Raw genomic sequence first — 23,351 nt, forward strand, 5'->3', positions numbered from 1 at the left:
CAATAAAATAAAAACTGAATATTTCTTTTTCTAGTCTCAATGTGGAGCCTTTAGCTACTAATTTTTTCAAATAGGTTCTAGCTATAAAAATTCAGATAAAGTAGGCAGTCATGGAGACACATGCCTATAATTCCAGCACTTAAAATGGAGAGACAAGAGAGAATCATTGTGGTTTCTGAGGCCAACCTGAGTAAACAGGAATTGGAGTTATATCTGGGCTATATAGTGAGATCGTCTCAAAAATATAAAGTAAAGAAAGTGAGTTTGGAGACAAGAACCCACTCCAATAATCCCTAGTGGTATGCATCGCTTCCATTTATTAGGTAAGTCAGTTCATTACAATCAAGAATTTTTTACATACTCTAAATTTACTTTGCTACCTCCTTAAAACACATTTCTTCAAAAATTCTGCTCTATGTAACAAGGATGAATCTTGAGAACAATAGCTAAAATAATTTGTCTAAGACAGACAAACACTATATGATTCCCCTTATATAAGGTACCTGAAACAGAATGGTGGCCACCAGGAGTTGAGGAGAAAAACCAGAAAGGCTAAATCAAAGCAATCTGCTGAATAACAATGTGCCTATGCCTAGGGTTAGAAATAATGCATTGCACAGCTAAAAATTTATCAGAGTATTTCTCATGTAAGCGTACTTATTAAAATTAAAGACATACTCTTCATGCTTAGTATTTGAGGACAAGTTTTGCTCACAGTAACATTAGCACTCAATAACAGCGCCTTGAATAAAGGAGGTGATTAACAAATCACTTTCAAAAATGAAGAATGGAAGGGGCTGGGCATAACTTAGTTGGTAGACTGTCTAGCATGCATGAAGCCCTGGGACCACCACAACCACCCTGATCTACAGATAAGATAAATACATAAATACAAAAACAAATTTAAAAGTCAAAGTAAATATTGACTCTTTACAGGCTTCTCAGGTAATTATTACAGTGTCAAAAAGTTGACTGAGCTTCAGGATAGGGTGTGGAAAAAGTATGTGAAGTAATTTGTTGGCCAAAAACAGAGCAAATAGACACAGTGGAGTCATGTATAGCCTCACCATCTGGCATCTCATGCCCTAAGACTATGGTTTATATACTCCACTACATCTGTTCCTGTTCTGTGAGAGTCTAAACACACTTAAAAGCTGAATAATTTATAAAGCCTATCTATAGAAACTAAAGACATACTCTGTCCATGCTGCATATTTAAAGTACCAGTATTTTTTTTTAAGATTTATTTATTTATTATGCATACAACATTCTTCCTCGATATATGCCCGCATGCCAGAGGAGGGCGCCAGATCTCAGTACAGATGGTTGTGAGCCACCATGTGGTTGCTGGGAATTGAACTCAGGACCTCTGGAAGAGCAGCCAGTGCTCTTAACCTCTGAGCCATCTCTCTTTGTTATTGTCTGCAAAGTGTTGTCAGCATTGGGCTGGCCAGCTGCACTGGCAACTGGTTAAGCATTTTGTATTCCATTTCACTGCTGATTCTGTAAGCTTGTATTCATCTGTAAAAGCAGGTTCGCAGCACTGTCTTGCTGGGTTGTCAGAGAATTGAGTACATTCACATCTAACAAACCTCAAAGGATTACTTGTTGGTTTTTTGAGACAGGGTTCTTCTCCTTTATAACTCTGGCTGTCCTGGACGCCTGCCTCTGCCTCCCAAGAGCTGGGAGTAAAAGCAAATGCTATCACCATCCAGCAATGCATTTCTCATATACTTTTTTTTAAAGCAAGACTGGAGATGGCTTGGTGGCCCAGTGCACTTGGTGTTCTTGCAGAAGACTGTTTTGAGCACCCACGAGTCCCAACCACCTCTAAATGAAGTTCCAGAGGAGCCAGCACCAGCACCTGGCCCCCTGGGGTACTGGGCATGAACATGGTGCACTCATACAGATCAAGTAAACAAGTCTTTGTCCTAGAGATGGCCCAGCACTGCAGAGCACCTGTTCTTACAAATGATTCAGGTTGAGTTCTCCAGCGTGGCAGCTCACATCCATCCATCAAGTCCTTCCAGGGAGTCGGTGCCCTCTACTGGCCTCCAGGAGCGCATGCAGTACAGACATTAATTGCAAGCCAAGCACTCATACTCATAAATCTAAAAACAATTCTTGGGCACCCGTGTAAGCGAATGTCACGTATGCAGGCGCCGATTGCAGGAGAGGGTTGCCAGCCCCCTTCGCCAGTGTTTTAAATGCTCAGTATCGCCCGTTGAGCCCCTTTGCCTGTGTTTTAAAGGCTCAGTGTCGCCCGTTGAGCCCCCCTCGCCAGAGTTTTAAAGGCTCAGTGTCGCCCGTTGAGCCCCCTTTGCCAGAGTTTTAAAGGCTCAGTGTCGCCTGTTGTATCTGTATTCTTTCGTAGTCAGCGCCTCACTAGATGGAGCTTGGGGTTTCTACTGAGTAGATGGAGACAGTGAATTCGTCCTCTCTGAATCAGATGGGAGTCAGCAAATTAAGTGGTAAATGTACTAGATTGATTCTCTAGGATCATAATGTAGTGAGAGGCAAATGAGACTAATGTTAATGTTTTTAAAAAGCTCAAGTAAGCTGAGCACTGGCAGTGCTCCCTTTAATCCCAGCACTCGAGAGGCAGATCTCTGTGAGTTGGAGGCCAGCCTGGTGGTCTACAAGAACAAGTTCCTGTACAGGCTCCAAAGCTACAGAGAAACCTTGGGGTTGGGCGGGCTAAATTTTAGCCAGCCTCTTTTTTAACCACCTACATGTCACCTAGCTTCAATTGGACTTGTCCTCCAATCAAATACAAGTAAGCCCAGGATGGGGGCAGAAAACCTTCTGTCACCATAGGAAAAAGCACAGCAAAGTTCCAAAGATGAGCCAGAGAAAATCTTTCATGAAACATGACTATCTTCCTTCCACGTTATACAGCTAGCTCCATTCATGACTAGCCTAACATGTGGTTTCTTCGTCATACACTGTTGGCTATTGTCCCATAATTGCAATTTTTTGTTTCTTAAATATTGTTTGAGCCTATATAATGGCTTGTCTCACGAGGAAGAGAACACCGGAATAGGTTAGACTTTCTTGCTATAGCAAGCTCAAATTGTGAAAGTACCAGTATTAATTGCTCATCATAGTCACCAGCAGCCCAATACAGAGGTACTGCACTTATGACTATAACCATTAGTTTTATAATTTTTCAAAATAGTGAACAATTCTTGACCAAGTTCTGAAACACAGGGTAATCTCCCTACATGGATACATGTGATAAGTCAATGCATTGAGGGTTTCATGTTTCCATGCCTTTTGCCTTGAATCTTAGTAATCTTTCCCATTGGTTCTGGGTGGGGCACATAGCTTTCTTTAGTAGTTAACATTTACACATCTGTAATACACATAACACAGGAATAAATTCTATGTGCATATGGTTGTATGCATGCTTCCCATTATTTTTTGTTTGTTTTTCAAGACAGGGTTTCTCTGTAGCTTTGAAGCCTGTCCTAGAACTAGCTAGCTCTTGTAGATCAGGATGGCCTTGAGTGTTGGGATTAAAGGTGTGCGCCACCACCACCCGGCTGATGCTTCCCATTATATAAATGTCCAAGTGATCATATACAGCACATGGCATATAGGGGAGTTCTGTTCAATACATTATTACAAGTTATACATCACTCATCCATGGTGTTTTCCACATTAAATTAACAATGTTTTCCAATAGTAACAACAATCAAACACACCCCCTCCAGCATACTGAAACTCAAGCATGGTGATCAGAGGGAGAGGACCTAGGAACATTACAAAAAAACAGTATACTTTCTGATCTCCTGATTCAGAATCACTCATCTCCAGGCATAAATTCATTCATGTTCAAAATGTATGACACTGCCATTTTAAACCTAAATATATGTGTTTAAGTACGTCACCTTTTTAAATAAGATTGTCAGGCAAGCTGACAAGACAGAGCACGGCGCCCTGGTGGTCAGAAGAAGGCACCTCATCTACTGGAGCTGGAGTTCTAGGCAGTTGTGAACTACCTGTCTTGGGTGACAGGAACTGGACACGTCCCTGTAAGAGCAGTATGTGCTCTTAACTGGTGAGCCGTATCATCCAGCTTTGTAGTTTTCTATATGGACTCAAATCATCTACTAACTGAAAATATTTCATCACTGGCCAAATTGAGAAACTTTAAAGTGTGGTCTGTTCTCTAAATATGTATTTTAGAATAGTTCACAACTGTGAATTTACTCTTCAACATTTTAGAAACAAAACCACATGTGTATCAGAGTAGGCAAATAATTCTATTCCATTTTGGTTTTAGACAGGGGTCTCATGCAGACTAGGCTGGCCCAAAATTTGGTATGCATCCAATGGTAACCTTAAGTTTCTCTGGGTGCAGGGTTTACGTCTGTATAACACAATGCTTGGCTGATTAGGTAAAAAATTTCAAGTAATCATCCTAAAGCATTTGAGAAGAAAGAGAATACTCTTGCATACATTTTCTAAGAATGAACAAAGAGGTGACTAAAACCAATAAAATCTTAATACTCAACCTCTTTTGTGTCTAAGGTTACAGACACATAACCAGAATGGTACGCCAGACCCACTCAACCTTACCAAGATTTAAAAAGCATTCCCTCCAGGCATAGTGGTGCACACTTCTGGTCCCTGAGGCAGAGAAGGTGGATATCTGTGAGTTCAAAGCCAGCCTGGTTTACAGAGAGAGTTCAGGACAGCCAGAGCTATACAGATAGTGAGACCCTGTCTTGAAACCTTCCCTCAAAAAAAAAAAAAAAAACACAAAGCAATTCCATGCTCTATTAACTTCACCCATTTTACAACAATAGATCACTACTTTTATTAGTAACAAAACTCAAATCTAAAAAGAAATAAGCCAACAGCATGGCATTACTGAGAGCCCATTAAAGGTCACAGGAACCAGTTCCCTAGGACACTATGCTGCCCTTCACAACCTAGCTAAGCAGGAGACATCACAGACACCTAATTAAAATGTTAGTTAGAAAGGATAGAAAAGATCTTGAGAGCTCATCACATAATTAGCGCAGTGTGACAGAGCTGGCGCTTCTCCTTCCCTCCTTCCCCTCAAAACTGCCTTCTACAGCCAATACTGCTAAGTCTCAAATACCCATGTCTTACCTCTAAGTAAAGTTTTAAGTACCTAGGTTTACGGTAAAACACTCAGGCATTAACTCCAAACGCATTATCAAATAGGAACTTTCTGAAATATCTAAATACAGAATATAAAAATAACATTGAGACAAGGAAACATCATTTTAAGCAACTTATTAAATCTTATTAAAATGACCGCAACCAAGTTAAAAATTGCAAAATACTTACTTCATTTCCATGTTTTTGCAGGAATTCAATTTCCTGTTGTGTAAATGTTGTCATGGAGATAGATTTCACCCTGTGAGGTGGATTTAATCCTCTCCTAAAAGATAAAATATTTTACAAAATTACTACTGCTTATTTTAAAATTATTCAAAACATTTTAGTATACTTAAACTTGTAAGTATTTTCATTCCATAAACAGATTTAATATTAAACTATTGCTTATCATACAAAGTAAATTTAATTAGAATACACAGCATTAGCATTCAAACAGCCACAACATGCCTTTGATTTCCACTTAGTTTTGATTTTTATTAACTGATAGATATCGTGAGCAGGTGCACATGCTGTCCCCACAGAGCAGCGTGTGTGAAGGTCAGAGTACAACCTGCGGTAGTCAGTTCTCTCCTCCAACATTCTGGTGCAGGTCCTAGGATGGAACTCAGGTCATCAGGCCTGGCAGCAAACATCTTTACCCAATGCTCTATGTAGCTGGCCCAGATAAACTCTTTTTAAAAGTTTTTTTTACAAGGAAGATAGAAAAGTAAAAGCTCTTCTGAAATAAAGAGAGGCTAAGTAGCAAAGTGAGAGGAAGTAAGCATTGGGCAGGGGATTTTTAAGGTTAAAAATATGTGGTTTTGAGTTGACTCCGCAGGGCAGGACCCTGGTGACCAGAGCTCAAACCCTGGAACTCACATCGTGAGAACAGCTGACTCCTACCACACACACACATGACCTCTGACCTCCACACATGTGCTGCAGCACACACACACACACCTACACAAACACACCAAAATAACTGTTAAAAATTTTAAAGAGCCGGGCAGTGGTGGCGCAGGCCTTTAATCCCAACACTCAGGAGGCAGAGGCAGGCAGATCTCTGTGAGTTCGAGGCCAGCCTGGGCTACAAGAGCTAGTTCCAGGACAGGCTCTAAAGCTACAGAGAAACCCTGTCTCGAAAAACAAAAACAAAAAAAAAAATTTAAAGAATAAAAAAACAGTATCAGCAACAAATAACTAAGAATGAACTATATTATGCAAAGCAACTGGCCAGAAAAATGTAAGTTCATAATGTAAAATAAAATACTTACAAAGTACCTACACAGGTATTTAGTATTTCTAACAGTATGACAGACAAGACACTCTTTTGGTTTCGTTGTTTAATTTTATTTGTAATAATGTGTGTATGTGTGTGACTGGGAGGTATGGAGAAGCCAGTGCAGGTGCCAGAGGCCAGTGTAATGGGCTAGAAACCAAACTCAGGCCCTCTGCAAGAATAGTACATTTTCTAGCTGCTGCGCCATCTCTCCAGGAGTGGGTAAAGGTAAGGAGTGAGATGGGACACCTTTCAAATCCCAATTTTCTGAAATGAAAACTTACAAACGTGACGGTTAAATTTTCAACAAACCAGTTTAAAAAGCAGATTAAACATAACTGAACAAAGGCCGAGGCGTGGTGGTGCACGTCTTTAATCCTAGCACTCAGGATGCAGAGGCAGATGGATCTCTAAAAATCTGAGACCAGCCTGGTCTACATAGGAAGTTCCACGACAGCCTAGACTACATAATGAGACCTCCATCTCAAAAAAATAAAAAATAAACATACCTGAACATAAAATTAATGAACTAGAAGACAGAAAGGCAAAAAGGATAACAAAGCCAGAAGGTAAGATAAAGACAAGGAAAACTATAACTAAGAAGCCTAACAGACATCTAAAACCAGTTCTACAGCCACAGAGCTGAAGGAATGAGGAAGATACATCTGAAGAGATAATGGCTGGGATTTTTCAGATCCAATAAATTAGTTTAATAGAACTGTAGAAAATAAAATCTACAGTTAGAAAATCAAAATTTCAATGATTTTAATTTAAATTATAACTACTTTCTATAAGGAATGAGAATATTATCTTCATGTGGAAATAAAATAAATGATGCTGTGATCCAGAAAAGCAAAGAGAAAAATGGCAGTAATTTCAGACTAAAAAAAAAAAAAAAGTTTTTACCCAGGAGACTTTCAAGTAAAGAAATTTACATCATACACAATTTAAAAAGCAAAACTATAGGCTGAGTATTGATGTCTCATGCCTTTAATCCCAGGACTTGGGGGTCAGAGGCACGCAGATCTCTATGAGTTCAAGGCCAACCTGATCTACAAGACCTAGTTCCAGGACAGAAAGGGATACACAGAGAAACTCTGACTGGGAGTAAAAGGGGGAAAAAAAGAAAGGGAGGGACAGACAGAAAGAAAAGAAAAGAAAAGAAAAGAAAAGAAAAGAAAAGAAAAGAAAAGAAAAGAAAACTATACAAAGTTTTTGAGATGCAAAGGAATAAACACAGGCCCCAACAGACAGGCAAATCTAAATATACAAGGTCAATCTGTAAGAGTAAAGGGGGACACATTTAAAGGTTTTAGCATTAACAATACTTGAGAAAGCATTTCGTACTAACAACTAAATATTATCAAAGTCAAAATATGGATCAATCACAGAATGTTTAGTATGAACAACAGTCAACAGTGACTACTAAGTATGTGATGGAGGAGTGTCTATGTGTTACTTTCATTATTAATAAAGATACTGCCTTGGCCCTTTAAGAGAACAGAAAATTAGGTAGGCGGAATAGACAGAACAGAATTCTGGGAGAGTTGGGGAGACGCTTCAGGCAGTCACCATAGTGAGTCTCCATGCTTCTCCTCTCCAAGATGGACGCAGGTTAAGATCTCTCCTGGTAAGCCACACCTCGTGGTGCTACACAGATTACTAAATATGGGTTAAAGGAAGATGTGAGAATTAACCAATAAGAGGCTGAAACTATGGGCCAGGCAGTGTTTTAAAAGAATACAGTTTCTGTGTAATTATTTTGGGCAAAGCTAGCCAGGTGGCGGGACACAGCCCGCCCGTTTCCTTCTACAAGTATGGAATTTCTAGTTTCCAAAAACAGTGGAAAGAGAACATCAGGACAAACCTGTTATTTTTTAATAAAAACATACATACACTTGCTACTTGACCTTGTAGTAAAGGTCACAAATAAGATATAAATCTACATTTGACCCCAAACTTGTCTACTTATGTAATACGGTGAAATAAAAAATGGAAAGGGGCCAGCTACTGCAGGCAAGTCTGGCTTAACCATACATAAAGAGAGCAATCAGAAAGCCTGGTTCCATCCTCATGCTATTCTAATACCAAAAGAACCAAATAGCCTACTAGTTTAGAGTGTGGTAGTTGGCAGTTACAAGAAAAAACAAACAAATAAAATAACAGTGTTGGGGATGGGGTGGTTCATAGCTCGATGTCTGAAGAAGTTACAATGTTGTGGGCAATGTTTTGCCTGAGACAGGGTCACACAACGCCCAACTCCACCTACACCTCAGTCTGTTGCCTGCTGGCTTTAACTCCCTGATCCTTCTGCCTCCATTTCCCAAGTGCTGGGATGACAGGTGCGCACCACCATGCCCAGCTAGCAGCCTGTTTTCTCTACCTACCAAATCTCTTATAAACAGAATCCTGGTCTGGGCAATGGTGGTGCACGCCTTTGATCCCAGCACTTGGGAGGTGGAGGCAGGTGGATCTCTGTGAGTTCAAGGTCAGCCTGGTCTACAGAGTGAGTTCCTAAACAGAGAAAGCCTGCCCCAAAAAGCAAAGAGAGAGAGAAAGAGAGAGAGAGAGAGAGAGAGAGAGAGAGAGAGAGAGAGAGAGAGAGAGAGAAGAAGAAGAAGAAGAAGAAGAAGAAGAAGAAGAAGAAGAAGAAGAAGAAGAAGAAGAAGAAATGGATCAAAACTGACATATTCTTAACATGTACTCCTGGCAGCTGATGCCACTTCTTTTCCTGCTAGTCATCAGATGAATACAGTCAGTACAAAACAGCTCATTGTGATATGACTCATACTATTTGATGAAAGTATTGGGTAAAAAAACATCATTTTTTCAGAGCCAGTATTAATAGCAATGCCCACCCTGAACTCTAAAAACACACATTTTTAACTCTCCAAATTTGGGCCAACATTTTTAGACTCATTTAGTAAGTGCAACATTGATGTTTTGAAAGTATGTATGCCAGTTAATTGGCCTTAAGTTCCAAAGTAACCTGCAGTACAACCCAGTATGTTTCTGCAGTATAATTAAGTCCCATACAGATCTCCAGGAGTTGTTTTAATGACCACCACCCAGGTATGACTGTAACCAGATGGTGTGACTCACTAAGTATGTCTGCCAGTATGCTCCTAACTATGCCTCAATCTTGCAAATAGTCATTTGTTCAATTCAAATACCAATCTGTGCTAGATGAGTAAGAAAGCTCATTTGGTTGATTTATTAATTGTTTTTCCCCTGCTGAGAGAGAAGCTGCTTAAAATACTTTAATAAGCTATGGAAATGTATGTGGTTGTTAATACTACTGTCAGAAAGTAATAAAATTAATTTGACATTAGGTATATCCTAAGCCTAGTTATTTACTAAAAAAATCTCGTATTTCATAATATAAAAATTACACATTTAAAATCTAAATCAGAAGATGCTTTTAGTAAGTTAAGATTCTACAAACTGTTGGCTCTTGGACACCTATGTACAAAATTGTTCATTCACTCAGAGTGCAAAGTCAGCTTCCCTCTCCCTCCCCCTTCCCTCTCTCTGTAAATAAATGTAAGACACAATAGTTATTTTGTTTGTTTTTGCTTAGAAAGCCACAATCCAAAGATTCTTATAATACTCAGGGCAATCATCTAGAAACCAATATTCAAGTAATGAACTGATCGATGGATGCACAGTGGAACAGTGATGAACCATCTAACAGCGTAAGATCCGCAAAGATCTGCAATGCCCCACTGCAAGGACAGCAGAGTATAAAGATTAGCCCACAAGAAAAGGAATGAAAAGCACTGCAGAGGCCCTCCAAACAATACTGTTCTTTAATAGCAAACATGCCAAACCAGTGCCTATAGTTACAGCCTCTAAGGAGGCTAAGGCAGGAAGGTCACCTGAGGACAGGTGTTCAAGATCAGCCTGGACAATACAATATGAACACTCTGGACTCTTCCAGATGTCTCTGCCTCTGGCTGTGCTCTCCCTCACATCTACAGTAAACCATCTCCTCCACCATACCTAGGAGCCATGTCCTTCCTTATTTATGTCCTTTTCTTCATTCAATAGCAAAGCTGCTGACAAACCAAGAACCTCTGGCAAAAGCCTCTACAGACAAGAGTGAATGAAAAGAAGTATTCCAATGGATGGTAGGTACTGGCAGAAAAGGCAGAAATAAATACAAATTCTAACAAGACTAACTGGGTACTCTTGTTCAGAAGAAGTACTCAATAACTGCTGCCATTGTTTTCTGATGTGAGTGTGTGTGTGTGTGTGTGTGTGTGTGTGTGTGTGTGTGTGTGTGTGTGTGTGTGTGTCTAATCTGGGTTATGAAATAGTAAGTATACCTATCAAGTTTGGGATGTTGGACCTGTAAGTATTGACAGCTGTTTCAATTTTTTTCTTTGTTTTTGTTTTACATTAAAAACATCAGTTAAGAGTAAACTAAATGAAAGCTTTACAGAGATGCCTCTTTTAGCAAAATCAAATTATCTGATAAAATGATGTATTCCCCCATACTGCAGAACAGTATTTACTAGATGTTGGGGAAATCTCCCAGTCATTACTCAATTAAAACTTATTTTTAACTGTTCTGCAGAAGGACCATTCTGGTAGTTTTTGTTTGTCTAGATATATAAAATACTTATATAAGGAAATATTTAAAAAATATTCACCAGCTTATAGTGGCACATGCCTTTAGCCCCAGTACTAGAAAGAGAAAGACAGATGAATCTCCGTGAGCTAGAGATCAACGTGGTCTACACAGCAAGTTCCAAAACAGCTGGGGTTATATAATGAGACTATATCTAAAAAAAACTAAACAAATAAACGGGGCCGAAGGCATGGCTCAGCAGTTAAGTCTCAAGTGTTAAGAGAACATACTGTTCTTGTTGAGGACCAAGTTCAATTCCCAGCATCGATGTCAAGCAGCTACAACTCTCCACCTCCAAGGGGATCTGGTATCTCCAGCCTCCATAGGACCCCCACTCCCATGTGTACACACACACATACCCCACACTCACCCAATTAAAATTTAAAATAATCTTTTAATAAATGGTACTTCACCAAAACAAAGACCATGGTTCAGAGTCCACATCCATGAGAATCCATCATTCTGAGACCTAAGAAACTGTCGTAAAGAAAGGCCCATTAAGGGAAATTCCTCTGGTCCAGGGAATAAAATTTCTTGCCTATGTGGAGACCTAAAATTCTGGTTGAGCCAGGTCAATCACCCAGACCAAGGAACCATCCCTAGAAGGCTAAAGAGCTAGGTGGAATAATTAGTCCTTTCATTGGAGACTGTACTTTCCTCCCTAGAATCCCATCCCTCCTGCAGCACCTTATCAGGCTATAGCCACTAGCCATGTGGCTTCCTAAGTCCACCCATTTTTCTGAATCATTGAGAAAGTGTGACTTCTCCCCTACTTCTTTCTCTTTCATAAGCAAGCTTCCCCTAACACCAGGTTTGCCCCAGTATTCTGGGCTTCCTCACTCCTGAGTCCTCCTCCCAACCGTGTGACTGCTTTTCTACCACATGTCTGGCCTTCACGCCAGTTAAAGGGCATGATTTTCTCTCCTCCTTCACTGCTTGCCTGCCCTGGAGTTTTTCTTTTAAACTCTAATCAAATTTTTCTTTGAGCTTCCATGTGAGCCCATTTTTAAATTCTTTTATGAGATTAAGAGTGCCATAAAGAGACCCCGATTTCCTCTGTATCGAATTCATTTATGTTAAGCTTAATTTTTCTAAAGCCCTAACATTTGATATTAAATAAATGATTCTTATAACTTGGGCGAAATAGTTTAAAAGCAGCCATACCAGAATTCATTTTTCTATCATCACATAAGTGCAATAATTTATTTGCAAAATGTTATCACTACCAACCTCCCATCAGACAAAAATGGTAGATATATCCTCATTTAGGCTGTAGTATTTAGCTAAGTGAGATTTAAATGGAATTGTAGGTAAAACATTTCTTTATACAAAGCTGAAATTTGTGTTTTAAAAGGCTATGATTCAGTAACTAAGAGTGCTTATGGAAATTCAAGCACATGGTTGGAAGGTTAGCAGCAGAGCCTGCTGACACGCTGACATAAATGGCTAAACATTTTACAATATGAGTAATTGATCTGAAAAACAAACAAATCATTGAACTGCTTGCTTTTTTCTTTACCAACTCGTCTTTAGATGTAGGCTTCATCTTTTCAGCATCTGGTTAGTATTCAAAAGAGTAACTATGTTAGAATGATTTAACAGTGTAGTTAACTTTACTGTAAGTATCGGCGAATGAACACTGAGTAGTCTCAGATTTTTATATATGTATTTCTCACGTGGCAGCAGAAGACAACTACCTCTCAGTTTTCCCTTACCATGGGGGCTTCAGGTAGGTTGTCAGTCCTCCTAACAAGTGCCTCTCTCTACCCACTGAGCCACCTCGCCATCTCATTATTTTTGCTTTTGAAAAGGAAAGAAGACCTACCACAAATGAACAAAAGACCTACATCAATAGTCAACACTTCAAAACACAATGCAGAACAGCAGAGATTAAAAACAAAAATACCCAGATAGTGGTGTTGCACGCCTTTAATTCCAGCACTTAGAAGGCAGAGGAAGGTGGAACTTTGTGAGTTCATGGCCAGCCTAGTCAACAATGCAAGTTGCAGAACATCCAAAGAAATTCTGTCTCGAAAAACCAAAATAAATAATAAACAAATGTTTGTTCTGAAAAGGGAAGAAAACATGACATAAAGAATCAGTAATAAGAATGGTTATCACTGAGCCAGATGGTGGTGGCACAAACCTTTAACCCCATCACTCAGAAGGCAGAGGCAGGCAGATCTCTGTGAGTTCGAGGCCAGAGAGAGTTCTAGGACAGCCAAAGCTACACAAAGAAACCCTGTCTCAAACTAAAAAAGGGAGAGGAGGAAGTACCACCTGAGACCCCGACACTAAAGAACAGAAGAGATTTTCAGCCACCTCATTTGTAACAGTAACTCCCCATTCATCCTTAATCAGGGAAATACTAGAGTGGAGGGCCCAGAAAAGAGTCCAGAGCTATAGAGAACACACAGAATGAAATTACAAGAAGCATGCCTAGACAGTAGCTGTACAGAGGCCTACGAAGCAGATTACAAACATTACCCAGAAATGTTTATCAAAAAACGGTAATGTAATTGATACGGGCTGGGAAACGATGACTCAGTAAGAACACTTGCCAGCACAGCACCCACTTTAATCCCCCCCCTTAACTTCAGAAGCTGGGGTGCTAACACAGGCCTGGAGCCCCAGGGCTGAGGGATGGAGGTGGTAAGTGGGTGTCTGGATTCAGAGAAATGAGGTGAGGACAAGAGAGCAGGCATCCCAGTGTCCTATGGCCTCCAGACAGGAACACTCACCCATTCAGAAGCAAACTAAAGTGTCTTATCACATTGAAAGAAACTTTGTAGCTTAGCCACAGATAATATCTAAAAGCTGAGTAATTATCCATCCACTAAAGAAAACAATTCCAAAGGAAGAAAACTAGACATTTACAAATGTGAGGAGAGGATCCGCTGTGTAGGCAAGGATGATGAAAACAGGAAAGCAAAACCCTACCTTCCTCCCACAGTAAAAAATTGGGAAGAAGCCGGGTGGCAGCAGCGCACGCCTTTAATCCCAGCACTCGGGAAGCAGAGGCAGACGGATCTCTGTGAGTGAGGCCAGACTGGTCTACAAGAGCTAGCTAGTTCCAGGACAGGCTCCAAAGCTACAGAGAAACTCTGTCTTAGAGGGAAAAAAAGTTAGGAAGAGCCAAAACTGAGGAAAAAGTGAATAGGAATATTATGTTAGCTATTTTTTATGGTCATCAGAAATTAGGGTCAGGGCTGGTTAAGAGCTCTTGTTGCTCTGGCAAGACTATTGTTTACAGCCCTTACTTTCTAAACTTGTGTGTAGTGTTCTTTAAATAAGAGTAAATTCTATTTTTAAAAAAGAGAGAGAGTAAATTCTGTAAAATAAAACAAATTCAAATTACTCTTCAAATTTAAACTTAACTAGCATATACTTACATATTATTTTCTTCAGCTGGTCGGAAAAATATCCCTATAAAATTTAAGGACTTTTACAAAATTCAAGAATTTCAAGATTCTTGACTGTACAAGTTGACTAGCAACCTTTAAGAAAGCACTACTGAGCCAGGTGGTGGTAGCACATGCCTTTAATCTCAGCACTTGGGAGAAAGGGACAGGCAGATCTCTGTGAGTTTGAGGCCAGCCTGGTCTACAAGAGCTAGTTCCAGGACAGGCTCCAAAACTACAGAGCAACTAACTGCCTTGGAAAACAAACAAACAAACAAACCAACAACAACAACAACAACAAAAAGAAAACAGTATTGAACATGTGTTTAAAGACAGAACTAACAAAATTAAAAACTTGGAGAGAAAAATGAAAAAAAAAGATTTTCCCATATTCCTACATTATTAGCCCCACTAATTTTCATTCTAATCCACCAAAAGGCCTTCAGAATTCAACAAAAAGTAGAGAAAAGACAAGAAGCTCTAGACATGGCAATTCTAAGAAAACTTCCTTTTCTTCCACATGTGGTCCAGTGTCTCCCCTAGGAACATAACAGAAGAAATTCATTACTATTCCACAACAGCAGGCCTATGTTATCTACACCGTGACAGTCCCATCCTCTCTTCTTGAAGATAACAGCATCAGATTCCTGCTGAATTCACTGCGCTCTCCTGTAAATCTCTGTCTTCATCGCATTCCTTAGTGCACGCTCCAGGTTGTTAAGGTACCTCTGACCATATGCAACCATCATGGAAGGGTATGATTACGACCTCTATTTCTTCAAACTATTTATGATATTAATCAAAAGGATTAATACTTTACTGAGAAGTCTTAAACGAATTACCTTCCAACTTTGTTTTTCAAGGCAGGGTTTCTGTGTACCCTGGCTGTCCTTGAATTTACAGTGATGGGCCTGCCTCTGCCTCCCAAGTGCTGGGATTGAAGGTCTGGGCCACCACTGCCTTCAAACTTTTAAAATACACATCATTGCCTGTGTGAACAATTCAAATGTGCTTCCTGTCGCCACAATAAAGTAATGCATTTTCTTCTCATCATGTACAGTCAGCCCTATTCTCAAATACAATGTGTTCAATAAGTTATACAGCACACTTAACAACCATGAGCACACACAATGTTGTCATCACAAATTTAAAATCGGAAGCCAAGGGGATGGATCCAAGCCAACATGTACATTACATACTATATCATCTATATAAGAAATACATAATTATTATTCCATTCTTCCTGAGTTGTTTCTCCAGCATTATGGCTTTTCAAAGACAAACATCCTCAGATGTTAGTTTCTCCAAATGCTACAGCAAACATTCCACAACTGCAGCATCACTTTTTCTTGGCAAGAATCTGAGGATGGAACATGCAGAGGGCACTGGCTCAGGGTAGCCAGTGACTGGCTCGGCTAGCCCAATTAGGCAAGTGCAGTTTGTGGCTCCAGGAGCTGGGGGAACCATCTTTTCAGATGAGAGGAATGAAGTATCATTTAAACCCATCAGCAAATTGTCTTTGTATTTTTGAGTCAGGTTTCAGGTTACAGCCCAAAACTTGGGGCCAACAAGACTCTGATGTAAGTGCTTCTCATATCAGTGTCAAACTTTCTGTTCCCAATCCCTGGGATAGATACCTATTCGGCAGCTATTGTATTCCAGACATTGTATGAGGTTCTCTTCAGTATGGAAAACAAATTTGAAATAGAAACTTTTATTCTTCATATATGAGAAACTGCTGAGAGGATATCTTCAATATTAATAACACAGCTTTTAGAGGCAAAATGAAAAGCATTGTCACCTAGCTCCTAAGTATGCCATTGCCATTCTTCTACTACAAGAAGTTGTTGCGACCTGAAGAGCTTTGAAGATCTTTCCTCAGACATCAACTCCTCTGTAAAGTTTCCAAGCCAACCTTCATATTCCAAGAACAGCACACACATAAAGGGAAAAATATTCCTTAAAATAAAAAATTATACTGGGAGTCCAGAGAGAGCTCAGTGGCACGTGCCACAAAACCAAACAACCTAGTTCAATCTCCAGGATCCACATGGGGAGAGCAGAGAGCTGAGTCCCTCAAGCCATCCTTGTACAGCTGCCCAAGCCACACAAGTGTCACCCTGGTCTACAGAGCAATTCCAGGACAGCCAGGGCTACAGAGAAACCCTGTAAGGACAAAAAAACAAAACAAAACAAAAAAACTTACACTGATAGATCCTCTATGTCTCATGTTTCTATTTTCTTTATTACACACTAGCGCAAGGAAGCACTTTGTGCTTATAAAGAGCTCTAAAGACTTCAAACTTATACATACAGCTGGATGGTGGTGGCTCACACCTTATAATCCCAGGCAGGACTACACACAGAAATTGTATCAAAAAAAAAAAAAAAAAAAACCAGTAAGTAAATCATACAAACATAAATATGTATTCCAACCCAAAGGCTCAAATGCATCAAAGAACCTCATGTCTGGCAGAAATAGAACAAACATATGTCTTAAACACACATCAAAAATAAAGTGCACTTAGAGTGCACGGCTTTAATCCCAACACTCTGTGAGATCGAGGCCAGCCTGGTCTACAAGAGCTAGTTCCAGGACAGGCTTCAAAGCTACAGAGAAACCCTGTCTTGAATAAACAACAACAAAAAAGTACACTTAGAAATTAATTATTAACTTAATTTTGGAACCGAAGTTGCCTAGCTTAAGTGACTTTAAAGTCCTAATTTTATTTCATTTATTAATGAAAATCATGAGCCACACATACTAGCACCTATTTGCCATGCAGCTGTTTCCTTACCTACAGACCTGAAAGGAACCTTTGGGACTCCCTGACTACACTACTCCCAAGTTCACCACGAGAACCCTGTCCTTTTTTCCTTTTTGTTTGCTTTATTTTTTTTTTTTTTTCCTGAACTCACTCTGTAGATCAGGCTGCCCTCAAACTCACAGAGATCCCCCTGCCTTGGCCTCCCAGTACTGGGATTAAAGGCATTAAAGGCAAGTGTCAGCACCTCAGGGCTCCCAGTCACTTTTCCCGACAGCTTTCCCTTTGCCCCATTAGAATGTAAATGCCAAGAGACCTTGGCCATTAAAGCATTTATCACCACACCCTAAGCTTCCCGGGGAAACCTAATAGATACCACCCAAAATACTGAAAAGCTCCTGGAGAACCAAGGCCACTTCCTTGCCCAAATTTAAAACTGGGGAAAGAAGAGCCAATACTGGACTTTTGGCCACATCCAACACTTTCCAGTTTTTTAGAAATTTGTTTTCCCACGTGTTGTGTACTTTGTTATTAATCTCATAACAAAAACTGTGAGGAGGGCCGGCAAGAAGGCTCAGCCTGTCAAAGTGAACCCAAATCATACACCCAGGGCCACACAGACATACAGAGAGAAAGACAGACAGACACACACGGTAACATTTTCGTTTAAAGACCCAAGGAATATTAACTACAAGCTCATAAGTAACTTATATTGAATTCACAATACCTGCAATCTTTCCAAATGAAATTTCACAGGAACAAAAGTTCCCAGCAAAACACAGCTTTAACAGAGAAGCCCAGACATAAGCTACCTGAGTAATTTCAGGCGGCCATCTCCAGCTCCTCCTTTCTCAATATTGTCTCCCCTGTCCCCATTTCTCCATACAGTCAGGACACCCGGGTACTGATTCAGAAATCTCATCGAGCTCCATTCTTATTTCGAACCACACAACTCCTCATACCCCACTCCCAGGAAAACTTTCCCCAACTTGGGACACTTGGAGCCCTGCAGTCACAACAACCCTCGTGCTTTTGCTGCCTACCCCCTCACGCAGTTAATCCTCAAGAGAGAACTTTTCTCCTGGGAGTCACATCTCAGCCACCGAGACGTTTAAATGCGGCTCCCCGCCCCACCCCCATCCCTACCCCCCCACGTCCTAGTTACCTAGGTGCCGTGGACCAGAGAAAGATCCCTAGTCTCGGCGTCCTTACTCTCTCCCTCCCCACCGGCTCCGCGGCGCCGGCCGGGTTCCAAACCGCGAAGCTGCGGGACGCACAAAGGCCCTCTTGGGGCTTCTCCGGGCCTGCGCCCCCCGAGGCCGGGCTACGCCCGCTGAGCGGCGGGAAGCCGGGATGCTCAGCCGGGCCGGTCGCTCGCTGACCCCGACCCCACCCACGCCCCACCCACGCCGGTCACCCCATGGCCCCGCCAAAGCGAAAAGAGCATCCTGGACCCCGAGGCCCAGGCCGGCCGTATCCCAACGGGCCCCGCCGCCCCGGTTCGGTACCTCCCGGCCCCCCGGCCGCACTCACAGGCTGCCCGAGCAGGAGGTGCACACGAACGAGCCGACCGTCATGTTCACGTAGGTGGGGCCGCGCTGGTCGCAGTCGAAGCACTTGCGGTTGTGCGGCAGCCCCGTCATGTCCCGCAGCATCTTCAGGTGCTTCTCCTCCTGCTTCCGCTTCGCGCTGGCCGCCATGGCCGCGGCTCCGACCGACGAGGCCGGCAGGGCCGGGAGCCGGCGGCAATGCCGGGGCCCCGCGCTCCCTCCCACGGGCCGCCCTGGCCGCCGCCGCCGCCTCCGCCCTCCTCCGTCCGCGCGGGCTCCGGCCTCGGCCTCCGCTCGGTTCCGCCCGGCTGGAGGAAGCGCGGACGATGCGCAGCGCGCGCCGACCGGTCACACCAACCGGCCGGCCGGGACAACCGCCACCACCGCCGTCGCCGCCGCCACCTTCCCGACTTCTCCTAAGGGGGAAAAGACGAGGCTGGGGGGGGGGGGAGCGGCAAGAGGAGGCCCGCCTCGGGCGGCCAGCGGCCAAGTGCGGGCCAGCGCCCTCTGCTGGCCGGGAGGAGTCACTGCCGCCACTCTGCGGCAGGGGTCGGAGCTGGGCGGGGTAGGGAAGACACAATGGTGACAATAAATAACAGACCTTATCCACTGGGCGCCTGTACGTGCCAAGCGCTTCGCACCCTCCCGGCAGAAACGTTTCCGAGAGCTTCTCGCTGCTTTAGGGGCAACCCCAAATTCCTCACTAGCAAGAGTCTAGCCTCCTTCCACTTCATTCCCATTTACTCAGCCACTCTAGACTTAGGTTTGCTCCTTCCACACAGCGAGCACAGCTTCTTTTTCATTCCTGCCCTTACTATTTTCTGTATAGCAAGCAAGGCTTATCAAGATCATCGCTCCTGACATTTTGGAAGAGTTTAATTTTGGCGTCGGGGCTGTCCTAGATAAGGCGTATTTTGGAGGGAAGCATGCCTGGCTCTACCCACTAAATGCTGTGACCAAATGGACCCTCTCTTTCCAAGGAACAGCAACCAAAAATTCTTCCTTACACATTACCAGACGTCCAGGGAGGTTGAGTGGAGTGGTCGCAGCTCCTACTTGGGCAAGGCCAGATCACCCCTAGCAAGCTAAGTCACTTAGGTCATATGATATTCAACCAGCTCTCTAACCAGACTGACCCAGATCTGTCCCTAAGGTTGCAGCTAGGCTCTCTGGGAACTGCTCTCTGTCAAGTTACTATGTTGTACTGCTTCCCACCTGCTCTGGACTCTCCCTTCAGGCTCCAAATGGTCTACCCCTTGTATTTTCTTCGCTGCTCCACTCGATACACCTCTCGGAACTGAAGGCTCGGAGCTCCTTGTGGAATGAGTGCGTAGCACGTAACAGACGATCTTCATGGTTGAGCTTTGAGCTAAGCATGATTGGTATTTCCAGGCCACCAATTGGGAGTATGGGATGCTAGGCTAGATTTACTTGGGTAGGTAATCACCTACAGGGGTTCCACCCCTGTCCCAGTGCTACACCTAACACCTCTTTATCTCTGCAGGAAATGGAAATCACTGCCAGCTCCTAAGGCAGTGAGTGGTTCTCAACCCATGGGTCGCCACCCTCTGTGGGGGTTCGAATGACCCTATAAAAGGGGTCACCTAACACCGTCGGAACACATATTTACATTGCTATTCCTAACAGTAGCAAAATTACAGATATGAAGTAGCAACGAAAATAATTTATGGTTGGGGTGTCACCACAATATGAAGAATTGTATTAAAGGGTCACAGAATCAAGAAGGTTAAGAACCACCATCTGTGCCCTCACTTCTTAAAGGAGTACGGGAAGAGTCAGAGAGCTGAGTTACAGAATACCATCCCTGCCCCCACCACAGATGGAGTAGTTCTCATAGGAGAATTCACGTTTATAAAGCTTGAAATGCTGAGTCAGCCCAAGGAGCAGACACGTTAGTGTCACATTATCAAAAATAGTAAGTGCCTTTAGTATTAAAAGAGGAGGACAGAGAGGTTGACTAATGGGTTTCTGAACTGTTTCTTTTATGAAAAGTATTAGACAACCCAGAAGCCCGGTTCACCCTCAACCACCATCAGCGCATGCCGCATCTTGCTTTGTTGACACCTTGTCCCCTCTCCTAATTTAAACTGTAGCTATCGAATCATTTATCTTAAAATGCATCCACTTTGAGTTTCATACTTTCCTTGGCTCCTTATTGTACAGTTGTGGTTAGGTGGGTATCGGAGCCGAGTCCCAGAATGGAATCCTGTGAGGAAATTTCGGACAGCTCATGAGAAAACTCCAAGAAGCCAAGCGTCCGGGGACTTGTGTTTCATCCAAACCACAGCATGGTTCTTGGAACGTGTTTTGTGCTCTTCCTGGGCGTAGCTTACAGGAGTGAGTTTACTCTGGGATTTGTTGCTTACTCAGTACAGCTGGCTAGTGCTTGTTCACGTTTTCACCACCGGAGGCTTGTCTGCCACATGCTGCTTGCCCAGGTGATCGGACACTTTTCTCGTGTGACTCTTCTTAACCCCCAGAGTATAAACCGTCTGATGCTCTGAATAAAGTTGGCTATTGCATGAGACTTCAGTTGGGCTCACTTATCAGCTCCATTCTCCCGGATGCCACCACCTCTAGAGAGGTAACCAGAGAGTATATGTCATAGAGTCTCTCTCTGGTCACTCTCTCTCTTTTCTATAGTCTCTCACTGGCTGTGCCATTTAACATATCCCATTCTCTCTTTCCTGTAGTCTCTCACTGTGTCATTAACACACCCCATTCTCTCTCTTGTACAAATAGGAGGTTAGGTCTAGTGTATTTGTATCTGGTTCAGTGTAGGCGAGAGCACTGTTTTCCCATTAGCAGGCACATAACAGGGGCATCTTTCCATGACATTAGCAGTCACTGAGAGCTAATGCCTACAGCCACTGACAATTACAAAATAATGATATTCTGACTCTGTCCTTCCGTGTCTTCATTTTTTTAGCTGAACTATTTCTGTAATATTTCTGAAATATTTTTTAGCTGAAATATTTCTGAAATATTTCTGAAATATTTCTGACCATTTTATGGTCAAAAACCAAAGCCAGGCCCTGGGATACGTCCCTTTAATCCTAGCGCTCAGGAGCCTGAAGCAGGTGGGTCTCTGTAAAGTCAAGGCCAGCCCAGTCGACACAGCAAGTTCCAGGCCAGCTAGAACTGCCCGGTGGTCAGTTCATCAAACAATAAGAAAATCTTCCCCACATCTACTATTTACATATCAGAAAGGCAAGATAACTGTCTGATTCCTTGCCTTTACTCTCAGATATCCAAGGTCTTCTATTAACCTCATTTCACCTGCTCACAGTGATGACTGTTCTTAAGTATAAGCCAAGAATCTAGATGGATCTATGTGACCCATTACACATCGTCGTTGCTGGCATCATCTCGCCATTGGCCAGTGGAAGACTCTGAGTAAGCTCTTGTGTATTCTGACAACACCTAGACTCAAAGATCCACTGAATTGTGTTCTGGCAGGACCCCGGGCTGACACAGACATAAGGGCATGCAGAACGCAGGGCTATCAGAAGAGAACACAAATGCTAACTCTACTCTAATGAGAGGAGGCCACCGTAGTCGCTTACTCCTTACCAGCAAATCTCCCATGCCTCCCCCTCCAGCCCCGCACACCCCTTCCCACAGCCCTCGGCCTCTCTTCAGGCACTTGTCATGTGTCTGCCTCCTGGCTGCTCATCTCCGCAGTGGTCGCTCATCTGGCCGTGATAGGAAGGGTGGATAGCCACAGCTCATACAGCCAGCTAAGTGAGTGGCTGTATTTGTCGTGCATTTGCTGTTGAGGAAGGCAGGAGTGATGATTTCCAAATGATGGATGTAGAGCCAACTGAAATTCATGTGAAGTCTGTCTTGTCTGAGAATAACTGGCTCACTGAATGTTAGGTAATACGTAAGAGCAACACCAGTTTCTACTAGAGAATAACTTGTAGGAAGACTTTATTTATTTATTTATTTATTTATTTATTTATTTATTTATTGTCGTTCCCTTAACCCTCGCAAGAACACCAGAGATATTAGTATCCCATTTTATAGACAAGGAAACTGAGGCTTTGAAAGGCCCTCTTGCCAGGACTCAAGCCCAGATCTGGCTGCGAACCGGCTTCTACTTCCCCTGGCACACTGTGTTTATTGGATTTGCTGAGTAGAAATTACCTTAAAAGACGTTAGTTCTGCAGCCAGAATAATCTTTTCGAAATGAAAATGTAATTCAGGCATTTCCCACTGAAACCCCACCCCCTCCCATGTGAATGAAGCCTTTCAGTGATTTCCTGTTTCTTTTAAGATGAAAGGCCAGGGGCCTTCTTTTCTGTAGCCCAAACTGGCCTGAAACTCACTGTGCGGTCTAGGATGATCTTAATTCTGGTCCCTCCACCTCCACCTGCCCAGTGTGGGATTACGAACTTGTTCCACAAAGCTCAGTTTGATGCTGTACTGGGAATTGAACCCAGTACCTTCTGCATGCAAGACAAGTACTATACTAACTGAGCTACAACCCCAGCCTCCCAAGAGGCTCCTTACCTACCAAATTTCTCCCTGGCCCAGCCCCATGTGCTCTGGGTACCACCTTAA

General features: G+C 42.6%; 1 protein-coding gene and 1 non-coding gene across 7 annotated transcripts in view; both read right to left on the reverse strand.

The window, feature by feature from the left end:
* Agfg1 (ArfGAP with FG repeats 1) overlaps window positions 1-19,157 on the reverse strand; it is a 50,197-nt gene extending 31,040 nt beyond the window's left edge. Inside the window, exons 1-2 of one of the 6 annotated variants that reach the window (XM_038339291.2) lie at window positions 18,748-19,157; window positions 5,326-5,419 (exon numbers count right to left, since the gene is read on the reverse strand). In XM_038339291.2, coding sequence (XP_038195219.1) covers window positions 5,326-5,419; window positions 18,748-18,914 — 261 coding nt within the window. In that variant the 5' untranslated portion in view covers window positions 18,915-19,157. The remainder of the gene's footprint in view (window positions 1-5,325; window positions 5,420-18,747) is intronic. The other 5 variants (XM_038339290.2, XM_038339289.2, XM_038339288.2 and 2 more) reach the window with 5 other exon arrangements.
* On the reverse strand, window positions 2,990-3,096 carry LOC119822070. The gene has a single exon (XR_005286677.1). It is a non-coding gene; the product is annotated as a small nucleolar RNA SNORA28 (small nucleolar RNA).
* Window positions 19,158-23,351: the final 4,194 nt, after the last annotated feature.

The sequence above is a fragment of the Arvicola amphibius genome, chromosome 8 (assembly GCF_903992535.2).
Source record: "Arvicola amphibius chromosome 8, mArvAmp1.2, whole genome shotgun sequence".
Classification (NCBI taxonomy): domain Eukaryota; kingdom Metazoa; phylum Chordata; class Mammalia; order Rodentia; family Cricetidae; genus Arvicola; species Arvicola amphibius.